Here is a 21,174-nt window from a genome sequence, read left to right on the forward strand (position 1 = left end):
TGATGCGATTTGATTGGATTGTGAGGCAAGGGAAGCCAGAGGCGGCTGGCTTCCCTTGGCATGGCCAATGGCCCCTGACCAATCACAGGTTGGCAGGGGAGCCTCATCTGATTGGTCAATCCCTCCATTTTCTTTCACCAAGGGAAGCAAATTTCGGCTGGCCTCCTCTCGCAACAGAGAGTGCAATCTACTGTTTCACCATAACATCTAGAGGGGCGCTGTTTCACTCTTTGTAAAATACTCAATGAGAATGGGGGAGAGACGGGCCGGCAGCAACACACAACAAAGAATTTCCGAAACTAAACGAAGTGTTTTTATTTATTTATTAAAATTATAACTACAATCCGAAAAAACAGGGGAAGCCTGGCTTCCCTTGGCCTCCAGGAGAAAACGCCACTGCATTTTGTGAGGAAACTTTTCCACCAATAATTCCAATAAGTATTCCAAAATGTATTCACTTCAGGTTTACGAAAGTAACCGTAATCAGATTACTCGTATTTCAAATGTAACGCCAGCTGAATACAGTTAGCCTACTTGATTTTTGTATTCTGATTACGTAACGCCGTTACATGTATTCCGTTACAAACCAACCCTGCTTCTAGGCTACTGTCCCGCAGCTCCTGCCTCTCTGTTGGACTCTGTCGCAGCGGGGCTACTGCTGTGGTGCGGAGCGCATTAACCAGACACTTCACAACGAACGATCAATTCTTCTTCAAGGCAGGGAAGATTTCGCAGTACGCAGTCTACTGACCCGCAGCTTCTGCCTCTCTGTTGGACTCCGGTATTGCACCTTACTCACGAGACATTGTAAAAACAAAACATTCCGCCAACGCCACTGTCACCCCCGTCGTGCGGGCCGGATGAGAATGTCTGGCCGGCCGGATGTGGCCCGCGGGCCGCCAGTTGGTGGTCACTGCTGTAGAGTATAAACAGGCCCAGGGCAAAACAAACACATTACAGGGAGAAAAGTGTTTACTCCTTCTGACTGATCACCTGCTCCAACCTCACCGTGAAGTGGCCTAATGAATGCATTGCTTGCTCTTTAGGTGTAAACAGGCAACAGTCCCAAATGAAACACCCTTTCTTGTTTTTGGAGGAAAGATTCTAAAGGGCCATTTAAGGGCTTCTGTAAACCATTGGGTGTATTTTAAAAAATGTGTTCTTCCTATTTGTTTGTTATTTTAATATATAAAAAATATTCTCTAAAACCAGTCTTTATGCTAAACTAAACGACTGCAGCTTATTTAACACACACAGGAGTGGTATCAATCTGCTTATGTCATTTTTGGCTAGAAAGTTAGAAAAGCATACTCAAAATGTCGAGCTATTCCCTACAGCACCATCATGCATAGGGCTAGTGTTATTTTGCAGAATTTCCAAATGGCATGGTTTTATATGCAATGTTGTTTTAAAGATTACAAGATAATGCTCCTGTTAAGTTCACACATCCAATTGAAGAGACAAAACTGACCAACAGGAAAACAACAAACTTTATCTCCGTCAACACTGTTATTAAGAGGTTTCCTCTCCCTTTAAATTATACAAAGCAAGTAATTTCCCTGTGCCATTTACTCCGGAACCACTGCCTCCTCACCCCTGCAGATACAAATCACGCAGGAAACAGATAATCACAGCTGGAAAGACCTCGCTCTCACAGAAATAGCACACAACGGTATTAATATCAACATTGAAGCTTGGCAACCCTCAACGTAAAGAGACATCACAGCCAATCAAACACACCCTGGTTTGTGGAAAACTTGCAAGGGTGTCACCTCTTCTTCTACTTTGCAAAATCAGATTTGAAACCTTGAGGCTTGATGATTGTTATGGTTTGGCTCTGAATTAAGTAGCATAATGATTGTTATTTTAAGTTTTAAACCACACTAATGACGGACTGTATAATGGCTTTAATCGAGGTTCAAAGGGTCAACATTGTTGTAGAAAAGATGGAGCATAATAGAGAATCAAATAAGTAAATATTACACTATATCATAATCATTAACTCCTGCAGATCATATGCCATATGCTATAATTATTATTATTGTGTGCATTACATTTGGGATACTTAAACGGAACTGAGTATATTAAAAGCTTTTCTATTCATATTATTTATTATAGAGTTCAGCGATTCTGTAAAATAAATTTAATTGACACACCTCAAAGCATTTTCCCACCTCAGAAAAGTCTTTAAACTCGATGAAAGTCAAGGATACTAGTTTATTCTACATGACAGGAAAATTATGTTGTTATAAATTCTTAATCTGTGTGGTGTTCCACTTCAGTTTCCCCCCGTCACATCCATTAAACATTACAGTTTGTGCCAAATACTATACAATAAATGTATTTTGCAGCATTCACTGTGAGAATGTCAATAGTAAGAAAGATTATTAGCTTCAGGCAAAAGGGTATTTTATTTATTTCGCATTTGAAGATTGAAGTGATAGTGTTCATCATAAAGTTGAAATGCTACTTTGATGACGAAGGCAATACACTGGGAATTGTATTTGTATTTAAAATAGTTGTCATCCTCATATTTGTTTCCACTTATGCATCAAACTTTATATCACAGCTAACAGGATATTGCAAGACCCAGAATTCAAATTCTTCAAACAGGTTGTTAGATCTAGGCAACATGCAATACAAACAAAGCAAGTTCTAATCACATAAATTAGGACCGGGGAATGAAGCATTGCATTATAGGTTGAAGAATACTTTGTCCAAGCCACACATAACAGTGCTTCTAGTTTTCTCTGGCTGTTTTCTCAGATTGTACAGATGTTTGAGATTCATCTAATTTGAGATTCATCTGGATAACATTCCCAAAGAATGGGCAGGATTAATGGAAAATATGAATCAGCGGTGCAGTGGTATTGTTGTTGGATACTTCATGACGCTGTTTCAAGTCCGTTCTCCATCAAGTGTTTACTGAGGGTGACTTTGTTTGAGGCTCTGAATCAAACATTTACACGTCTTGACACGGCTGTTTACACGTCCACATTCCTCTCTGACAGGTGTAAAAATGCATTTAGTAAAAGTGTCTCTTCTGAGAATTAATCCACAGTGAGTTGAGGTGATAACAGCAGATTTTAATCGGATACAAGCTGTGTGTGCCCAGCTCCACGTCCAGCCAAATCTCCCTCTTTCACACAAGCAGGGCATCTGGCAGAGGGGCAGTCTGTTGGTGACTGAAGGGGCACGACGATGGCGGCCAGGAGTACTTCCTGGCATCCTTCTTTATGATGGCTGCATGCCTGGCGTCATAGAAAAACAAATCTAGTTTTTGCATTGGGATAGTTAAAACTGGACACCATGATGATCATGCTCAGATGGAAGACATTACACTGAAAATAGCAACCGCTCTGGTTGGAAAATAATGAAACGTTGACTTTAATTAAATGTGTTATGTCAAAAGATTTCACACAACTGTATTAGGTTAGTTGGAAGCAATAATATTAAGTTAACCTGATGTTTTTTTTATTTGAACTTAATAATATTACTTTCATCTAACCTAAGATAATACATTTAATTCAAGTCAATGTTTCAGTTTATCAGTGTGTATGAGAGTTGATTGTTTGTGATGCTGCATCAGATCTTTGATTGACTTATTCATCATTGCCAATTTTTTTAATAACTCAATTTTAATACTTTTTTCTAATGTGGAATCTTGGTAAAGCCTGCTACTTCTCCAAATGTTGTCTTTCATAATTTTTTAGTTTGATTGAGGAGAATGGCCATTCTTTCACTCAACATCCACCGGCTGAGAGACCGGCAAATGTAGGTCCCTTCCTGTTCATAAAGTTGGATGAACCTTGGGAGGATTTCGCATTCCAAGGAAGGTAGCAGGAACTTGAATCCTATCCAAACACCATGCACCGTGAGAAACGTTGATCACAGCAAAGTGCCGTGTGTTTGACGCACTCTTTTCACTTCCCCTCCACTTCCTCTCATTCCTATCTTGCAATGTAAAGTCATCTGAGCAGGGATTGGCTTTCATGATTCCCCATGCACACTATTTCTGTCTCCAGTCCTTCATCACATCCCGCATCCCGTTTTCCTGCCTTAAGTGCAATATCAGGAAATTGTATTTCACCTATTGCTTTGCCTTGATAGTTTTTGCTGCAGTTTGTTTGTGTGTATTGGCCGCAGGACAAAAAAAATCATGTCATTTTTCTTTTCTTCCCTGTGGGCACATGAAAGAGAGATGTGCCAGGCTGTGTTTATATACATATGTGCACTAGCATGCGTGCAAGCATCAAGGACGGGACCAGTAGGCAGGACGTGAGTCACTCGGCCACAACATAACCAAGCATAATTTGTATCCCACAACAAGCGGCGTCACATTTTGAATTGCCTGCATTCGTGTAAGTCCGGTAAGGCCGCCAAAGCAGGCTGTCAGTAAGAACCACAGAGCCGGATCCAAACATGGTCCAGACACAGCAGAGAGACTCACCATCTGTCTTTATCGACGCAAAAATAAAACTGTGGGACAGCTTCACCGCGGAAATGTTGACAGACCTGAGGAAGGTCTACAGATGTGCAGGCTGCTACAGTGAGCAATAATAGAAGCCATGGAAGATGTTTTAGCAGGAAGTGTTTTGTACCAGTAGTGGGAAAGTGTTGTATTCCCTTTGTTTCAGGCGTATTTTATTTTAGCGGTCCAAAATGTTGAGCTTTAATAATGTAAACGCGTTACATGCACACCTGCTATGACAGAGACACACAATATGACAAAATGAATGTTTATTATAAAAGAGATCACTTTTTTTGTATATTGTACAGAGGTGGGAAGTAGGAGCACAAATACTTTGTTACTGTACTTAAGTACATTTTGCTGGTATCAGTACTTTACTCCACTACCTGTAGGTAGTTGAAGCCTAAATTGTTAGCCCCCCACGAGTTATGGAACATTTTCCTAAAATTCTTCCCAATGTTTCCAATATTGATAAAACTTAATATAATCAAACATTCACTAGTGCTATTTAGTAGCTTTTGCTACATTTTGGAACATAAAATAAGTTTTTAGGCTTGCTTTATATCAAATATAGTGAAAAATGGGTTGGTCAAAAGTATTAGCCCCCATGTGAATTTTTGCTTTCAAAACAGACCTAATCAATCAATCAGCTTTCAAACCACACCTAATCAATCAATCAGCTTTCAAACAACACCTAATCAATCAATCCGCTTTCAAACCACACCTAATCAACCAATCAGCTTTCAAACCACACCTAATCAACCAATCAGCTTTCAAGCCACACCTGAGCATTCAATCAGCATACTGTAAAGGACTCCAAGAAACATGCACTTGAATACCTTATTGAGAGGGACTATACTGCTACTCCTACTCACCATTCAAAAGACAAAGGAAATCAGTCTTGAGCTCAGAAAGAAGATAGTGGAGGCTCATGATAAGGGGGAAGGCTACACTGCTATTTCCAAGCGCTTCAAAGTGTCTAGAACTGCTGTACATTGCATCATTGCGAAGAACAAGGAGACAAATTCTGTAAGAAACAAACCTAGGCGTGGTCGAAAGCGCAAGATTTCAAGAACTCTGGAGAGGAAAATAGTCAGAGATGTCAGCAAGAATCCCCGGACATCTGCCAAGATGATTGTTGCTGACCTGGCCTCTTCTGGAGTTGATGTTTCAAGGAACACAGTTGTGAGGGCTCTTCATCGTGGTGGGCTTCAGGGCCATCGTCCCAGAAGAACCCCTTTACTCAAAGAGCGGCACATCAAAGCCAGACTGAGGTTTGCCCGTGAACATTTGAAAGGTAAAGATGAGTTTTGGAAGTCTGTGCTTTGATCTGATGAGACTAAACTGGAACTGTTTGGGTACATGGATATTGCTTATGTTTGGCGATGAAAGGGAGAGGCCTTCAACCCTAAGAACACAGTTCCCACAGTTAAACATGGTGGTGGGAGCATCATGCTGTGGGGCTGTTTTGCAGCCTCAGGCACAGGGAGCCTTGTTCGGGTGCAAGGCATCATGACAAATGTAAATTATGTTGACATTTTGAGGGATAATATGAAAGAATCTGCTCTTAGTCTTCGCTTAGGTCGTCGCTGGATCTTCCAACAAGACAATGACCCAAAGCACACATCAAAATTGGTCCAACAGTTCCTAAAGGACACCAAAACCAAGGTGCTGGAGTGGCCCGTACATAGCCCAGATCTTAATCCTATTGAGAATCTGTGGCGGGTGCTCAAAGTGAATGTCCATGCTCGGAAACCACACAATTTGGACCAGCTGGAACAATTTGCAATGGAAGAATGGGCCAAAATCCCTCAAGAGACCTGTGCCAACCTAGTAAAGAATTACTCTAAGAGGTTGTTGTCATTTGTGGCTCAGAAAGGGTACACTATTGACTATTAATGGCCTGGGGGCTAATATTTTTGACCAACACATTTTCCCCTATATTTGATATAAAGCAAGCCTAAAAACTGATTTTATCTTCCAAAATGTACCAAAAGCTACTAAATAGCACTAGTGAATGTTTGATTATATCAATGTTGGAAACATTGGGAAGAATTTTAGTAAAATGTTCCATAACTCCTGGGGGGCTAATAATTTAGGCCTCAACTGACTTTTTACTTTTACTTCTTACATTTTTAACACAAAGACCTGTACTTTCTACTTCTTACAGTTTCCAAACAGGTTTTAGTTACTTTAGTTTTAATCTGTGTTTGGTGGTGTGCTCATTATAATTTAGAGTCATTGCGTGCCTATTGATTTTAACACGATCCGTGTATCCATCATTTCCTGGTCTTCTCTAAAGAAGAGGGACCAATGAAAACGTTGTCATGTTGCCGTTGATCAGCATGGAAACATTCATTAGCTAACAATGACATTATTGTTCTATTAATATAAAGTGAGGTCAGTTACTCTTTAAAACAGCCGGTAGTTATGTGTACATTTCGAAGCCCATACTTCTTAACTTTTACTTGAGTAAAGAAGTTTAGTCATTACTCCTACTTTTACCAGAGTATTTTTAAACATGATTATCTGTGCTTCTACTTTAGTAAAGGATGTGTGTACTTTTGCCGTCTCTGATAATGTACTAGTAGTAGTGCGGCATAATAGCATACCTTAACTTGTAGCATAAAGAAATATCCAAACCACTTTAAAATAATTTGATCTAATAGGTCCCCTAAATACTCAATTTCCCTCCTTCAGTGCAAACCTAACTATCATAATTCATATGTGTACTCAAGCCTATAACATTTGTTATCTACGTGTAAGCAGAGACTGATTTATTAAATGAGCCAGCACAAAGAAAAACAGAAGTAAAACGGGGTCAAGGGCGCCTCTTGCCTTGTCTATCTTCCCCTGCTTCCTCTCATTCGGAAAACTAGAAATGGCGTTTCCAGACCTGTCAACAAAGCTTTCCTAAATCCCACAATGCCCCTGGCTCCCTGAACGGTCCTAAAAAACAAGCGTTTTCTTAAGAGTCCCGAAACATAAAAACAAAAGGCTGAGATGGATACAATCAAATGCGACTGGACTGACAGTTTTTCCAGGTGTTGTGAGCATGTGTTTTCATGAGGAAGCACACAGTCAAACTGAACGTTAAAAATACTAAAGATTTATTTTTCATCAAAAACAGTAAAAGAATATAAAACAAAACAAGATGTTGCTGTAAGAAAAACAGAGGCTGCATGAACACGAAAAGAACACATACATAACACAGCCACTCAAGTGTGATTGCTGATATAATCACGTGTAATCATGACCTCGCCAGCAGCGATTTATAATCATCACCAAGATAAAATTGTGTCTTTCTAATTCTTCAGCCCAACGACAGCATAGCATCTCGGTGACAGGAGGGGATCAAAGAGTTGCACCAGAGCAGAGAATGATAAATCCTCCTACAGGACACAAAGAACAAAACAATAAGAAACAAAAGAAGATGATAAAAAACACATGGACATCACAACCTTGACTCTCCTCCCAGTTTGCCTCTCTATGATGTTCTCCCAATAAAAGATGTCTCTATTGAATCCCCAGAGAAGAAACATCTGTGCAAATATTGTGTCAGGTGGACTCCTGTTCATGTGCACAACAAGTGTGTCTTTCTTGATGGCTAGCTCCTAAGTTGTAGGTCATTTTGGAATAGTAACAAGACCATATGCTACTTATGCAACTACATATTTAGCTGACTTCCTTAATAAGTGAAGCTGGACACAAACAGTGTTTTGCTTGGTGATGAGCTAATTCTAATTGAATTAGTATTGATTTTGAATTGTATTTAGATCTATCTAGCAGTGGTGATCTTTAGGGTAAGTAACTATAGATATATAAAGTCTTAGTTATCCTAGCGTGTTAGCATGCTAACATCAGCATACTATAATGCTAAAAAAGGCAATGATTCAAGATTTTTCAAGATTCAAAGCATTATATTATATGTTATTATCATAAAATATGCTAACATTGTTCCGGCTTATCAGATACAATGTTAACTATGTTCACATCTCGGTTGTCCTAGCTTGTTAGCATGCTAACTGCAGGTATATTTACCACATAATGGTTGTATTGTTAAAAGGCAAACTAGTGCTTTTGGACCTCTGTCATTACGGTCCTGTTTACATGTTGTAACACGCATTGTTCTGTCCCGAGTTCACTGAAAACATTTAACAATGACTTTGCTTAAATGTATAATGTAAACAGATAATTGTATTAGGTTAGTTGAAAGCATTAGTATTAAGTTGAACCCTATTATTTTGTATTCAAATGTAATATTCTTGCTTTCAAATAACCTAATACAATTATGATTAATGTGTTGCCATAATACATTTATTTAAGTCAACGTTTCAATTTCTTTTCAGTGTTGCAAATTATGGCAGGGTAAAGCAAATAAACAACACAGTGGTGTCATACCCTTGCAAGATATTCCCTATTTTAACATATACTGTTTGGTGCTTTTACTTTTCGGCAGAGATCCCGTCACAGTGGAGACTTGCTTAATAAGTGCATCAGTGTTTGACTTTCAACACTTCACCTAGGGCCTGAAGACTTTATGAAAACATACAGAAATATACTGTATTTTTCTGGATAATAATCACGGCTGAGAACTTAACCTGATCAGTGTGTGTTTATATCCTTTAAGGCTGAACATGCTTCAGCACACTTATCATCACATGGATCATATTCACATACATCTATCACCTCCTTCTCCCCCTCTGCTCCTCCTTTGGGGAGATCCCTCAAAGCTGACCAGCGCTTTGTACGTTATATCATTTGATTACATGACCCGAGTAAGGAAGTCCATCTGACACACAGCGATGCATGTAATCACAGGTTCAAAGCTTGTACATATCTCATCACAGTGACTCAGGCTACAGATTAGGATGTTGAGTTTGGCTGCAGATGCACAAGACGTTAAATTGCAAGCTGGCTTTAATTTAGCCGACACCTATATTATTGTCGGTGGAGTTTAATTTAAAAAAAAGTTGGGAGATCTCAGCTGAGATTTCTGCGTCTTCGCTTTCATCATCTGAATAAGTTTTTAATCCTAATCAAGGAACTGTACGAGCACATTTTAAAGATGATTCCAGATGAACAAAGAGAGTGATTGAGGAATGTGTGTCCCTACGGTGCTTGTGAAAATCACTGTTCGTTAAATTATGACTCAATGTTACTTGTTTTTATCTAGTTTGTTCAATTTCAATTTGTTTTCTCAGAGTCAGTTTAAAGGTCCCATGACATGGCCATTTCTACTGATCATAATTCCATTGTTTAAGTCTACTAAAATAGATTTACATTGTTCAATTTTCCAAACTCACATTGGTTTCTCATACAGCATCTTTTTATAGTATGCGTATTCACTCTCTGTCCTAAACGGCTTGTTGGAGCTCCTGCCCCCACCCCCCTCTCCCTGTGAGCCCAGTTCACTCTGATTGGTCAGCTCGCCCACTCCGTTCTGATGAGTCCACCACCGTTACAGCGGAACATCAGTGTTTATGTGTTACAATGGCGTTTGTTAGCAACCAGAAAATGACACCAGTAATGACAAATAGATGAGAATGCTGCGTGGGGTCTGGGTGCCGTGTTGGCGGGACGTTGCGAGGCTCGCTGCTGCGAGGAGCGGACAGTGTGAGCTGGCTTACTGGTTTGGTTTCCTGGTTGCTGCGTGGGGTCGGCGAGACAGCGAGACACAGCGAAACCTAGCCCGAAACCAGCCCGAGCTCACACACAGACTCACAGCCTCGCCGCGTCTCACCGTCTCAGGCTGAGAAATCCGCGGAGCTGCAGCTGAGAAAAGATTGAGTGTGTGAGAGAGTGTGAGAGAGTGTGTGAGAGAGAGTGTGTGTGTGAGAGAGGAAGTCCATTTGGACCAATCCGCGGACTTAACGTAACGGGTCCGCGAATTGGTCCATTTGGGTATGGTTATGTCACCATACCCAGGAAGAATGGAAAATGAAAAATCTCCAACGAGGCGTTCTGGGGCAGCCCAGGCAGGTCTTTTCTGTGTTAGAGTTTTACTCGCTACAGGGTGTACTTTGAGGGTTTGTGACTCTGCACACCGTTTACATGCATACAAAGCTACATAACACACAAGGGGATGGGTAATAACCGGAAAAGCATGTCATGGGACCTTTAAGATTTGAAGTAATACAACGTGTACAAAATAAAAGATTTCCACTTATGGCTTGGCTATTTCCACTAAATAAAAGCAATTTTGAGATCAAAATAATTGTTATTTTAAACCAGATTTTTTGGGATTTGCTGGAAAAAGTTCCTTTTTTTAAACCAGCATTTTGAAGACACACCTGTTTGTTTATTTATTTATTTCCAACCTCCCCTGCCTCTTCTTGGCTTTGTCTTTATTCAGTATGACTTCCTTTTAGAGTCTTACTCCAGGTTTTGCTTAAGGGGAGTCAAACATTGGAGCAGAGCCGCACCTTTAAAATTAATTCCTATTATTTTTGAATGATTTATGAGAGTGTCCCGACTGAGTTTACCTGTTCTTTCAGGTAGCAGAGGCGGTCAAGGAGAATCAGACCTTCAATACAGGGAGCTAGGGTCACCTTCAACTGCACAGAAACAATGACATGAGATGACTTTGAATATAAATTGGTTGATTTCATTTCACATCAGTGCTTTTGACAAGGTTATAAGTCTGTCTGGTACAAAACTGCTTATTTTGATACTCCCAAAATTGAGACTACAAACCCACAATGACGAGTGTCTTGCCAGTAGCTGGTGGGCAATCCCCGAAAAACATGTTTTACTGCTTTATGTCATGAAAGAAAATTTGTATGTTGGGTGACACCACCATTAGTGGCCTCATCTCATCTGAAACCACAGGCTGGTCCCATTCTGTACAATCATCCTCGCTGACTACAATGATCTCACTTAATGCTTCTTGGCATTATTCATCCTATTTCACAAGACTAACAGATTTCCGTGCCTACCAGTCCAGTTAAAATGTTATCGATGACTTACCAAATTAAAAGCATGCATTTCGCCCATTCGCGGTTTGTATGTGTCGTGGTAATCCTGGATGTCCCTGTCTGAGAGCTGTGAGAAAGAGAGTATTGTGCAAGTGAGTCAGAATATAAGGGCATATAAAAAGGGGAATAAAAGTGAGACATGTAGGGAACATTTGAAAAGGAGTTAAAGTAGGAGAGAAAGAGGTTTATGACTTTTGGAGTTGTATGTGACGGCGCACAGACAGAAATACATCATCGATATTCCCATGGATACGCAGCTCTGCCAAATGAGCTCAACATCCTGGTTTCTGGCAACATCTTAATCCCACCACCTGTGTAGTTCCTTAAGTTTACACAATTGATATGAATATATATAAATTGAGGGGTAACCACCAATGAGGAAATATATTCTCTCTATCCGGCCAAAATATGGAACATTTCCCCCGGAGTGCATTGTTTTTCCACAACTTGTTTCTAGAAGGTATTGTAAGACAAAAATATTTTTTTCCTGACCTTTGATTCATCCAATTCCAGTCTGAGTAGAGCTCGGTGAACATAGTCCACGAAGGACTTCGCCTTGGAGTAGACATTCCCAACTCGCTTTTCACTGCAGAGCAAACAAGTCATACATTTACCATTTATCAGTCCCTGAACGTCTCAGTGAAGTAAACAACTTCCACTCCTTTACTCACATGTCGTTTGCATTTTTTTTTCTTTGAAATCAAATTTTAGCAATCAGAATGTAACACTTCTTAAAGGAGTGAACAGTGATGAATAAGCGCTCTTAGAGAAAAGTTATGGATATTCCATCCTGATCTGATCTAGTCATTACACTGAAGGTCACCGAGCACATTCAATAAAGGTTAAGTGGAATCTGCGAGATACTGCTTTAGTTCACTTCAAGAGGACAAGAGGAGAAGGATAAGAGGACAGCATGATCATAATCCGTCAACAAATTCAACTAAAATGCCTGAAAATAAGGAATCAAAATAAAACGACCCGACAACTAACAATGTTTGTAAAAGGTACGATATTACCAGAAAAAAATATATTTTATAAAATATAAAAGCCTTGAAAGGGTGCAATTAATGTTTTTTACATTATCGTATAATGTGCTCATTTTCCTTATTTGGTCTTCAGTCTATAAAATATAAAGAAGCGAGCCTTTATGGTTGGTTTATAACCTTAAAAACACCAAGAAGAAACATTCCCTTTCTGGTTCAGAGAAAATAAAAAATAAATCTGTGACGTACTTAATACTTTTCCTTTGGTCTGTTACAATTTGAACAATCTCATGTTTATTTCAGCTGTATGAGTTTAAAACAACCCTAATTAACTAAACTATGTGGACACTGTGAAATAATACCCATAAAATGTTTAATAGCTTTACACTTGCTGTCATTTTTCATATGAAAGTGATGCAGATGTAAACCGTTGTTACCTTTTGAAGGAGCTGTAGTGATCCCTCAGAATAACATGAAGGACGGCTCGGTAAAACAGAGACTCCATCTGAATCTGCACACAAGATCAAAGATAACTTGATTCAACATCATGCAGTTTACTTTAAATTCCCCTTGCGATTCACTCAGTGTGTGTATGAACAGTTGATAAATACTCCTGACACTTTCCAAGCCTGATGCAAGACTAGCAGGCAATCAAGCCAGATTCAGACCCCTGTTCCAACAAGAAATCAATCTAGTGATTGCATTAATATTTATAAACATTCCATATCAATGGCTGGTGGTATCATGTAGCACGGGTTTTGCCCCGAGCTCCATTTGAAATAAACACACTGCAGTCAATCACGGACTTAAAACAATAGCAGAATCAATGTGCTGATTGTTTTAGATCATTATGAAGATTACACAGTCACAGAGTGATTGCGAACACCCATATTTGATATTTTAAATAATGTGATGGATTTGTTTTGATGGGTGGGGAGTGAGAATAGAAAGAGATTTGAGCCTCATTGTTGTGCGAGGATGACTTTTATTTTATATTTAATAAATATGGACTTACCCCTTGGCCGAGTGAAACTCTTTCGAGGGCCTGTTTTTGGAGAAAATTGTGAAGCGTTAAAACAAAAATATTTATTGGGAAAAACTGAGCTATAGCCATAGTACTAAAAAGTAAAAAAACATGAATCCAAAAGCCTTACAGTGACTAAAAAGACTGTCTGGAGATCACATGTTCCTCTAGGAAAGCTGCTGCTGTGCACATTTTTTGTGCTGTCATCAAAACTCACCAAACACGCTGACATCCTGGCGTTTCTGCCGCAGAACCAGGAGCCTTGGCGGAGGTACTGACTCAGAGGGAAGCCACACACACCGTGCAAACACTCTGGGAGGGAACACACAGAGATAATAGCACTGAAATGACATATCAGCTTATCAAACAACAGCAATCAGTGGGTTTTGAATTTTAAATATTTGCCTGGCTACTGAAAAAGAGAGCAGGAGTAGGAAACACATTAATTCATAAAGACTTCTATCCTTTTCTTTCACTGTGACTGTCTTAAAGGGCTCTAAACTGGAATCAAAACTATTGAGGTTTTTAACTTGTGTATGTGTCAAAAAGGCGCTTAAAAGGAAATGTTCTTGCGCAGAGGTAAATTAAAAAGGAGATTGATACCACTTTCATATTTGTCGGTGTAATCTGAAGCTGCTGGTAGCCAGGAAACAGTTAGCGTAGCCTAGCATAACGTTTGGAACAACAGGGGAAACGGTTAGCTAAATTCAAGAGGCTAGCTGTTTCCCCTTATATTTTTCGTGCAAGGCTACGCTAACTGTCTCCTGGCTAATGTTTTTCCCAGAATCTCAAGCTTCTTCTTCAATATGCTTAAAGTGTACTATGGTTAGAACCTCTATAGGATAAAACTCATCTCTCCTTTAAAAAACTTTAAAAGTTTGAACACCTAAATGTGGTTGTAAGGAGCAAATGTGAAGCACCTTTCTAACCATAGCAGAGCTGAAGGCACACACACACACACACACACACACACACACACACACACACACACACACACACACACACACACACACACACACACACACACACACACACACACACACACACACACACACACACACACACACACACACACACACACACACACACACACACACACACACACACACACACACACACACACACACACACACACACACCCACCCACACCCCCCCCCCCCCCTTTGGGAGGGTACTGAGTGTGACTTCTTGACAGCCAGCCATCCTTTTCATGTCATTTCTAAAGGGGTCAGTGGCTGAGGCCAAGGCGCAGTGAATCCAGAGGGACACGGTCAAAGGAAGCAGTAATAACATGTGCAGCTGCTAGCAAACAGCCTGGGATACCCTAAGTAACATGTTAGCAATCATGTTAGCTTCCCTTCTGCAGCGGCACATGGCCTGCAGACACAGAGTTGACCCTCGGAGGCAATTAAAGTGGACAGGCCTTTCCTCCTGCTGATTACAGTACGTACACAGAGATGTTTATAGAAGCTGGTCTCGTGTTCACATCTGAAGTGGCCACATACATGCAACCCCATTTAAAAAGGCAAATATTTCTGAAGTCCTTGTGTTCGATTGTACACTTTGTGTAGAGACATTCTGGCTCCAGACCAGAGACGCCTGAATGTGCTTAAGATGTTGATGTCAACAGAATGATTTTTGGAGTCCTGATTCCACATAAGGTATTAAACAAGGATGATGCATTTAAGGATGATACCATGGGTGGGTTCGGGGGGGGGGGGGGGCAACAAGGGCCAACAAGGGCCAGTGCCCCTATAACACTGAGCTTGGACCCCCCTGTGGCTCCCCTCCAAAAGAAATAATTATGATAATGCGTTTCTAATAGTTATAATAAAATAAAATGTAACTTAGACATTGACTAAAGTTCTCTTACAAAAAAACCCACAAATGATTGTATTTATTGTTTTTCTTTGGGCTCTGACTTTATACTTAATCACGATTCGTACCGTAACATGGCAATTTTGTCTTTGTAGCGCGTTAAATGTGCTCCTCTCATAAAATAACTGGCCCCAGCGCGGCCCCCCCCAGTAAAATTGGTGTAGAACAGCGACTTGATGATACCAAAGTGAGTAGATCACATAACTGTAGCTTTCTATAATGAAGCTTTTCAGCTCTGCAGCTCTTTTTGAGAGAGTGAGGTAGCCACCACAGGAGCTGGCCAGCATCCCAGACTGCACTGTAAGGGGAGAGAAAGTGTGTGTCGGTGTGATTGCCATTTGTTCACTTCTTTAAAGCATAAAGCCGTAACTTGAGAAACGAGCATGGATGGGAGTGTTTTCAATCAGCTGTCGTGATATCATTTTCCGCTGGCTCTTGGCTGAAGCTGCGTCGGGCCGAGATGACGTGAGGATCGAAGGTCACGCCGTTAACAAGAGATGACGGGACACCGTATCCACTGTAGTGACGGCTCTCCCTAAGGATTTACAGAGGCTGCAGTCACAGCATGAGGACACATGTAGACAATTTCATACCCCGTTAAACTCAGCGGTGAAGAAGCGAGGATGACATCAATGTATGGTCCTGTGTTTTGTCACCTGAATTAACCTCAGGTGTAGAGGATGACCTACCATCTCCTCAGTTTGAAAGGCTAGTTAAATAACTAAGAGTATACAACATGCTGGTTTCAGAATAAATCAAAGTAATACAAAAAAAAACATTTACAGCAGGCATAAACAGCCATCCTTATTACATAAATCCACACTAATGGCTTTAACAGAGCCCAACTCAATCTCCAGAAGTGTAACTTGGCTGAGTCTCCAGGCTCTCAGTGGAGTGGACTTGTTTACTATAAAATATGGCTATTAGTGTTTATGTGGGAAGCTAATATTTCCTTTCAGATAGGATCAGAGATATAGAATGAGCTCTGCAGGTGTCTGAGATGGGTTTATGGGACATGTGTGGGAGAAAGAGATAAAAATAGAGAGAAAGGCTGAGATATACGTAAAATGGAAACCATATTTTTTTTAAACACTCCACCATCGTTCCTGTCCCCAAAAAGACAAAAATCACCAGCCTCAACGACTACCGCCCAGTAGCACTCACCTCCATCATCATGAAGTGCTTTGAGCGGTTAGTCAAATCATTCATCACCTCCTCCCTCCCTGGCTCTCTGGACCCCCTGCAGTTTGCCTACAGAGCAAACAGGTCCACAGACTACGCCATAGCCCTCACCATCCACACTGCCCTCTCACACCTGGACCAGAGGAACACATATGTGAGAATGCTGTTCATTGATTACAGTTCAGCATTCAACACCATTGTGCCCTCCAAACTGGCCATCAAGCTCAACAGCGCCCTCTGTGATTGGATCCTGAACTACCTGACGGGCAGACCCCAGGCAGTGCGGGTGGGAAACATCACATCCTCCACTCGGATCCTCAACACCGGGGCCCCTCAAGGCTGCATGCTCAGCCCTCTCCTCTACTCACTGTTCACACACACAGTGTGTGTGTGTGTGTGTGAGTGTGAGTGTGAGTGTGAGTGTGAGTGTGAGTGTGAGTGTGAGTGTGTGTGTGTGTGTGTGTGTGTGTGTGTGTGTGTGTGTGTGTGTGTGTGTGTGTGTGTGTGTGTGTGAGGTTACCCTGTCCGGCAGGGTCAAACTCCTCAGACAGCAGGTGATAGCAGCAGCCCACGCTACAGACTGCGGACAGCTCCGGTTTAGCCACAAACATCCTCAGGGTGCTGGGAGCCAAGTCGCCACACGTGTGCAGGCCGACCATGACCGCATCCTGGAATTTGAAGAAAGTATGCAGGGAAAGGAGAGAACAGAAGAAGAAAAAGAGGGAAGGGGTGGTGATCGATGGTTAAGTTTATTGATGATGACGCGCTGTGGATTTGGCACCGAGATAACGCCCCACACTCCAGCAATGTAAACTCCAGCTGCTGTGATAGACACGTAATTTCATGAGCGCCAGTGGGAATCGTGCAGCTATATGCAGCCACTAAATATTTTCGTTTTTTTTTTTATACTTTGGATTTGCTCACCTCCAGCTCGTCGATAAGCTCTCGGAGCTCAGTTTCCGCAGTAACATAAGAAGTGAGAGGGGAAAACATGTCGTTGGCACTGGTTCTGTTCTGAGCTTTCCTCTCCAGGCTCTCCCTCTTCCTCCTCTCCCTCTCCTCATCAGTGAGCTGGCTGGAGGGAACTCTGGGGGATGAAGGCTGCATCACATCCACTGATAGGGCACTAAGGAAGAAGTCGTGTTCTTGGTTTGGCTCTGAATCCCTTTCTTTTTCCTCCTCTTGTGACAACCCTACCCCGTCTCCATGTGAAAAATCATTGTCTCCCTCCACTCCAGGTTTTATTTCTTCTGACTCCTCCTGAGGTGAATGTGCAGCCTTTCCTTGTGCCCTCACTGCCTTGTTGTGTTTCTGGTACGCCCTGGAGAACTTCTTCAGCTTCCTGTTCCTCTCCTGGGCTCCGTGGGTGTTGGAGCTGGAGGAGTCGATGCCGTAGACGTGGAGGCCATACTGCAGGGAGAGGAAGGAGCTCAGGTAGCCTTTCCCTGAGCCTACATCTATCACCTGGGGGGGAGAGGAACAATGGAAGAAGAAATATGAGCAAAGCTCAGGCTACTAAGATAAACTTCCTCCTGTTGAGGGTTGAAGTCTGTCCTTAAAGATCTCCTATCATGCAAATTTTAGGCACATATTATGGGTCTCAGATATATACAAATATATACAAAACATATCTATGATGTGTTTTGCTCAAAATACCAAATCATGCGTTTTAGACATCCCTCAAATCCCTGTTTAAGCCCTGTTAGTTCCTTTTTTTTTTATTTCCTGCTTTTTTGCACATACTCTCTCCAGTACAGCGTTAGCTCTGAGTGTTAGCGATGCTTGCTAATGTAAACACAGACCATATTACGTCCAAAACACGCTGCGCATTGTTTCCGATAGCAACGTTTCTGATAGGGCCATTGGCGTAAAGCCAGCCCACATTTCCAATATTACGTCATATTGGCAGCAAATCTGGATCAGCTCCGTTGTTCCCCCGTTTTTAGAGATTTGGGTACGGAGGAAAAGAGAGAAGGTTTTATTTTTTACTTTGTGAGTTCCCTTACATACCGGGGACACATACGTATTTATGTATAAAAGACATAAAAAAGTGCAGTTTGCATGATAGGACACCTTTAACATGGCCTTTTAGAGTATTAATTTAAAATGTAACTTGACCTGTTTCACTCCACAGTGCTGGGCCAGACAAGCCACCACCTCAGACATGGATTGGACCTCATGAGATTTCTTGGAATTCATAAACTCATCTGTCTCCATCTCAGCACCTAAGTTAGGAAGAACAAATCGAGGGGTGAGAACCAGAGGGGCGTAAGTGACATTTTGGTCCAAAATGAGTTATATATCAAATGAAAGCTCTCGATGAGCTCTTTCTACTGCCAAAAGGGTGCATGTGAATTCTAAACCAATGCAGAGTTATTCATCAAAAACCAAAATACCTAATACAGAACACACTGAACTATTTGGGGCCCAAAAGGACGTAAGTGCACTTACGCCCTTTTGGCCCTGAGAAATGTATTATGGGTAAAGCCTTTGGATAGCACTTGAGTCAAAATAGCTTACACCATATGTAAGCAAGCTAGGTCAACCATGAGAAGAAAGCTTTTCACTGCTGAAGAAGTGTTACTAAGCTTATTTCAAGATGCAGAAGAGCTTGATGAAGAGAATGAAATAATCCAGGATTCAAAGTCAATGCTGATTGACAAAGGAAACTTAGTTTCTACAGATCCATCTTCAACAGAGAATTCAACTCATCAGAGATCAGCACATGCATGTTCCAGTATCTGTCAACTCTTTCAGGGGGGGGGGGGGGGGGCGGGGGGGGGCCTCGCTGTGGGGAAACTGTGGACCTCGTTGCAAGCAAACATCGTAATCGAAATTAAAATACGATTAATTGCACAGCCCTACAACACAGAAGCAGAACCAAAAACACAGAGGGACAAACAGTTTGTTGGCAGAAAATGAAATGGCTGCTACACAAAAGAGGATCCGAAAAGGATTCAGTTCAAATATGAGCTGTCCGACCAAACTGCAAGTTGGAAAGCAGGAGACCAGAGGTGCTCATGCAATTGAACCAAAGAAGATGCACACAGGTCCACCTGGGATCACTGCTGTGAAAAAGAAAGACGTACTCACACAAATGGGAGTATCCCTCACTCCTATGTGGACTTCTACCAGTCTTTGCAAGTCATTCAGGCAGAGTAGGCTAGTATGTCGTTTCAGATCTATCTGAAACATACATGATCTGCATGGAATATGCTGTTGTCGTATATAATTATATTGCTATATGTGACATTCCCAATGTTCTAAAGTCTTTTTTGATTTGCCAAACAGTTATTAGGCCAGGTTTAATGTAATTTATTGTTATTCAGTGAACTAATGTGATAAAAAAATAGAAGAATATTTTTTTCAATGAAAGTCAAAATATTGCTCATTAAGTATATTTTCATCCACATGTTTATGAAGTTTTCATATTAAAGATTGAATTTAATAAACAAAGTCAGGACAAAGTATGGTCATTTTTTGTTTTGGCTCTCCTGTAAAGTTGGTCAAACGTCACTTACGCCCCTCTGGTTCTCACCCCTCGAAATGTTTTTTAGCCATACATACCCAAAATGTTTCCTAAATAATTTTCATGAAACAATGTGTTCAGATATACCCATAGTTGCTGCTGGAGCTCTGGACTCAGCCCTGCTCTCTCTGAGGGCCTGCAGCAGCTCGTCCCTGCTCATACACACTCCAAGACCAGGGAGGGAGTGAGCTCTGGCGGCCCGCAACAGTTCACAAGCATCCACCAGCCGGTCTGTTTCATTGCAGAACCCGAATGTGGTCTTGGATTGATCTATCAAGGAAGAAAGACACAGAAATAAATGTAATATTATAGGATAGCTAGGGTTTTAGGCAACACCCCTCATGCAATTCATCATTTGAGAAATTATACAGTAGGATGAATAACCTGGAAACCCAAAACTTAAGTTAAATCAGTAGTAAATCATTTATCAACCACTATTAGTGATTTCATTTGTTACAACTTTCAAAACCTGTATACATGATGCCTTATGAGATATTGGCCTCCATAATGATTCTCTACAAGCCTAATATGAAGAAGTGTATTTGTTTACCCTTTGCTCTGTGTTGTGGTTCCCACTGCTGGTGACTGCCGTCATTACAGGAGCTAAATGTTGACAGGACCTCCTGAGGTGGCACGGCCGTGAATCGGTTCCACGCGTCCTGAGTGTAAAACTCCACAGTGTGAGCATTAGCGATGTTCAGAGTTATAGATAGAAACTGCTTAACTTCATCTATACGACGTTGTATTTCCGTAATGCAGTATGAGGAGGATGACATATTAAAAAGCTCTCTAAAGATAGCCCGAGTAAAGCATGAAGTGTTCCTGGCTGCATGTACCTCACAGGCAAAAGTAGTAGAAAATACTCTTCGATGGTTTTATAATAAAATGTGAACAAGAACCCTTTTTAACATATGACGAGCAAACATAAAAGGGAATACATTTAACGTTTGCACAATATGTTGCAATTTTAGTCAAGCCAAGCAGCACGTTATAAAAATTAAAATAACGAATACCCTCATTTGGCATGTTATTAACACAATGCTATTGATTTAACTTTAAAACTAATTATATTCAAGCATGTCAGCCCATTCGGTAAAAACATGTTGCTGAGTACATTTTTGCACCATGTA

General features: G+C 41.1%; 1 protein-coding gene across 1 annotated transcript; it reads right to left on the reverse strand.

The window, feature by feature from the left end:
• Positions 1-7,558: 7,558 nt before the first annotated feature.
• Positions 7,559-21,134, reverse strand: mettl25 (methyltransferase like 25). Its single transcript, XM_079654511.1, has 12 exons — positions 20,595-21,134; positions 20,132-20,314; positions 18,634-18,740; positions 17,440-17,979; positions 17,036-17,183; positions 13,673-13,767; positions 13,447-13,476; positions 12,869-12,942; positions 11,941-12,034; positions 11,441-11,515; positions 10,957-11,028; positions 7,559-7,863 (listed from the first exon to the last, which is right to left on the reverse strand). Exons 1-12 carry the CDS (start codon positions 20,818-20,820, stop codon positions 7,777-7,779), a joined length of 1,731 nt encoding a protein of 576 aa, XP_079510637.1. The 5' UTR covers positions 20,821-21,134; the 3' UTR covers positions 7,559-7,776.
• Positions 21,135-21,174: the final 40 nt, after the last annotated feature.

Source organism: Notothenia rossii (assembly GCF_949606895.1).
Source record: "Notothenia rossii genome assembly, chromosome: 10".
Lineage (NCBI taxonomy): Eukaryota > Metazoa > Chordata > Actinopteri > Perciformes > Nototheniidae > Notothenia > Notothenia rossii.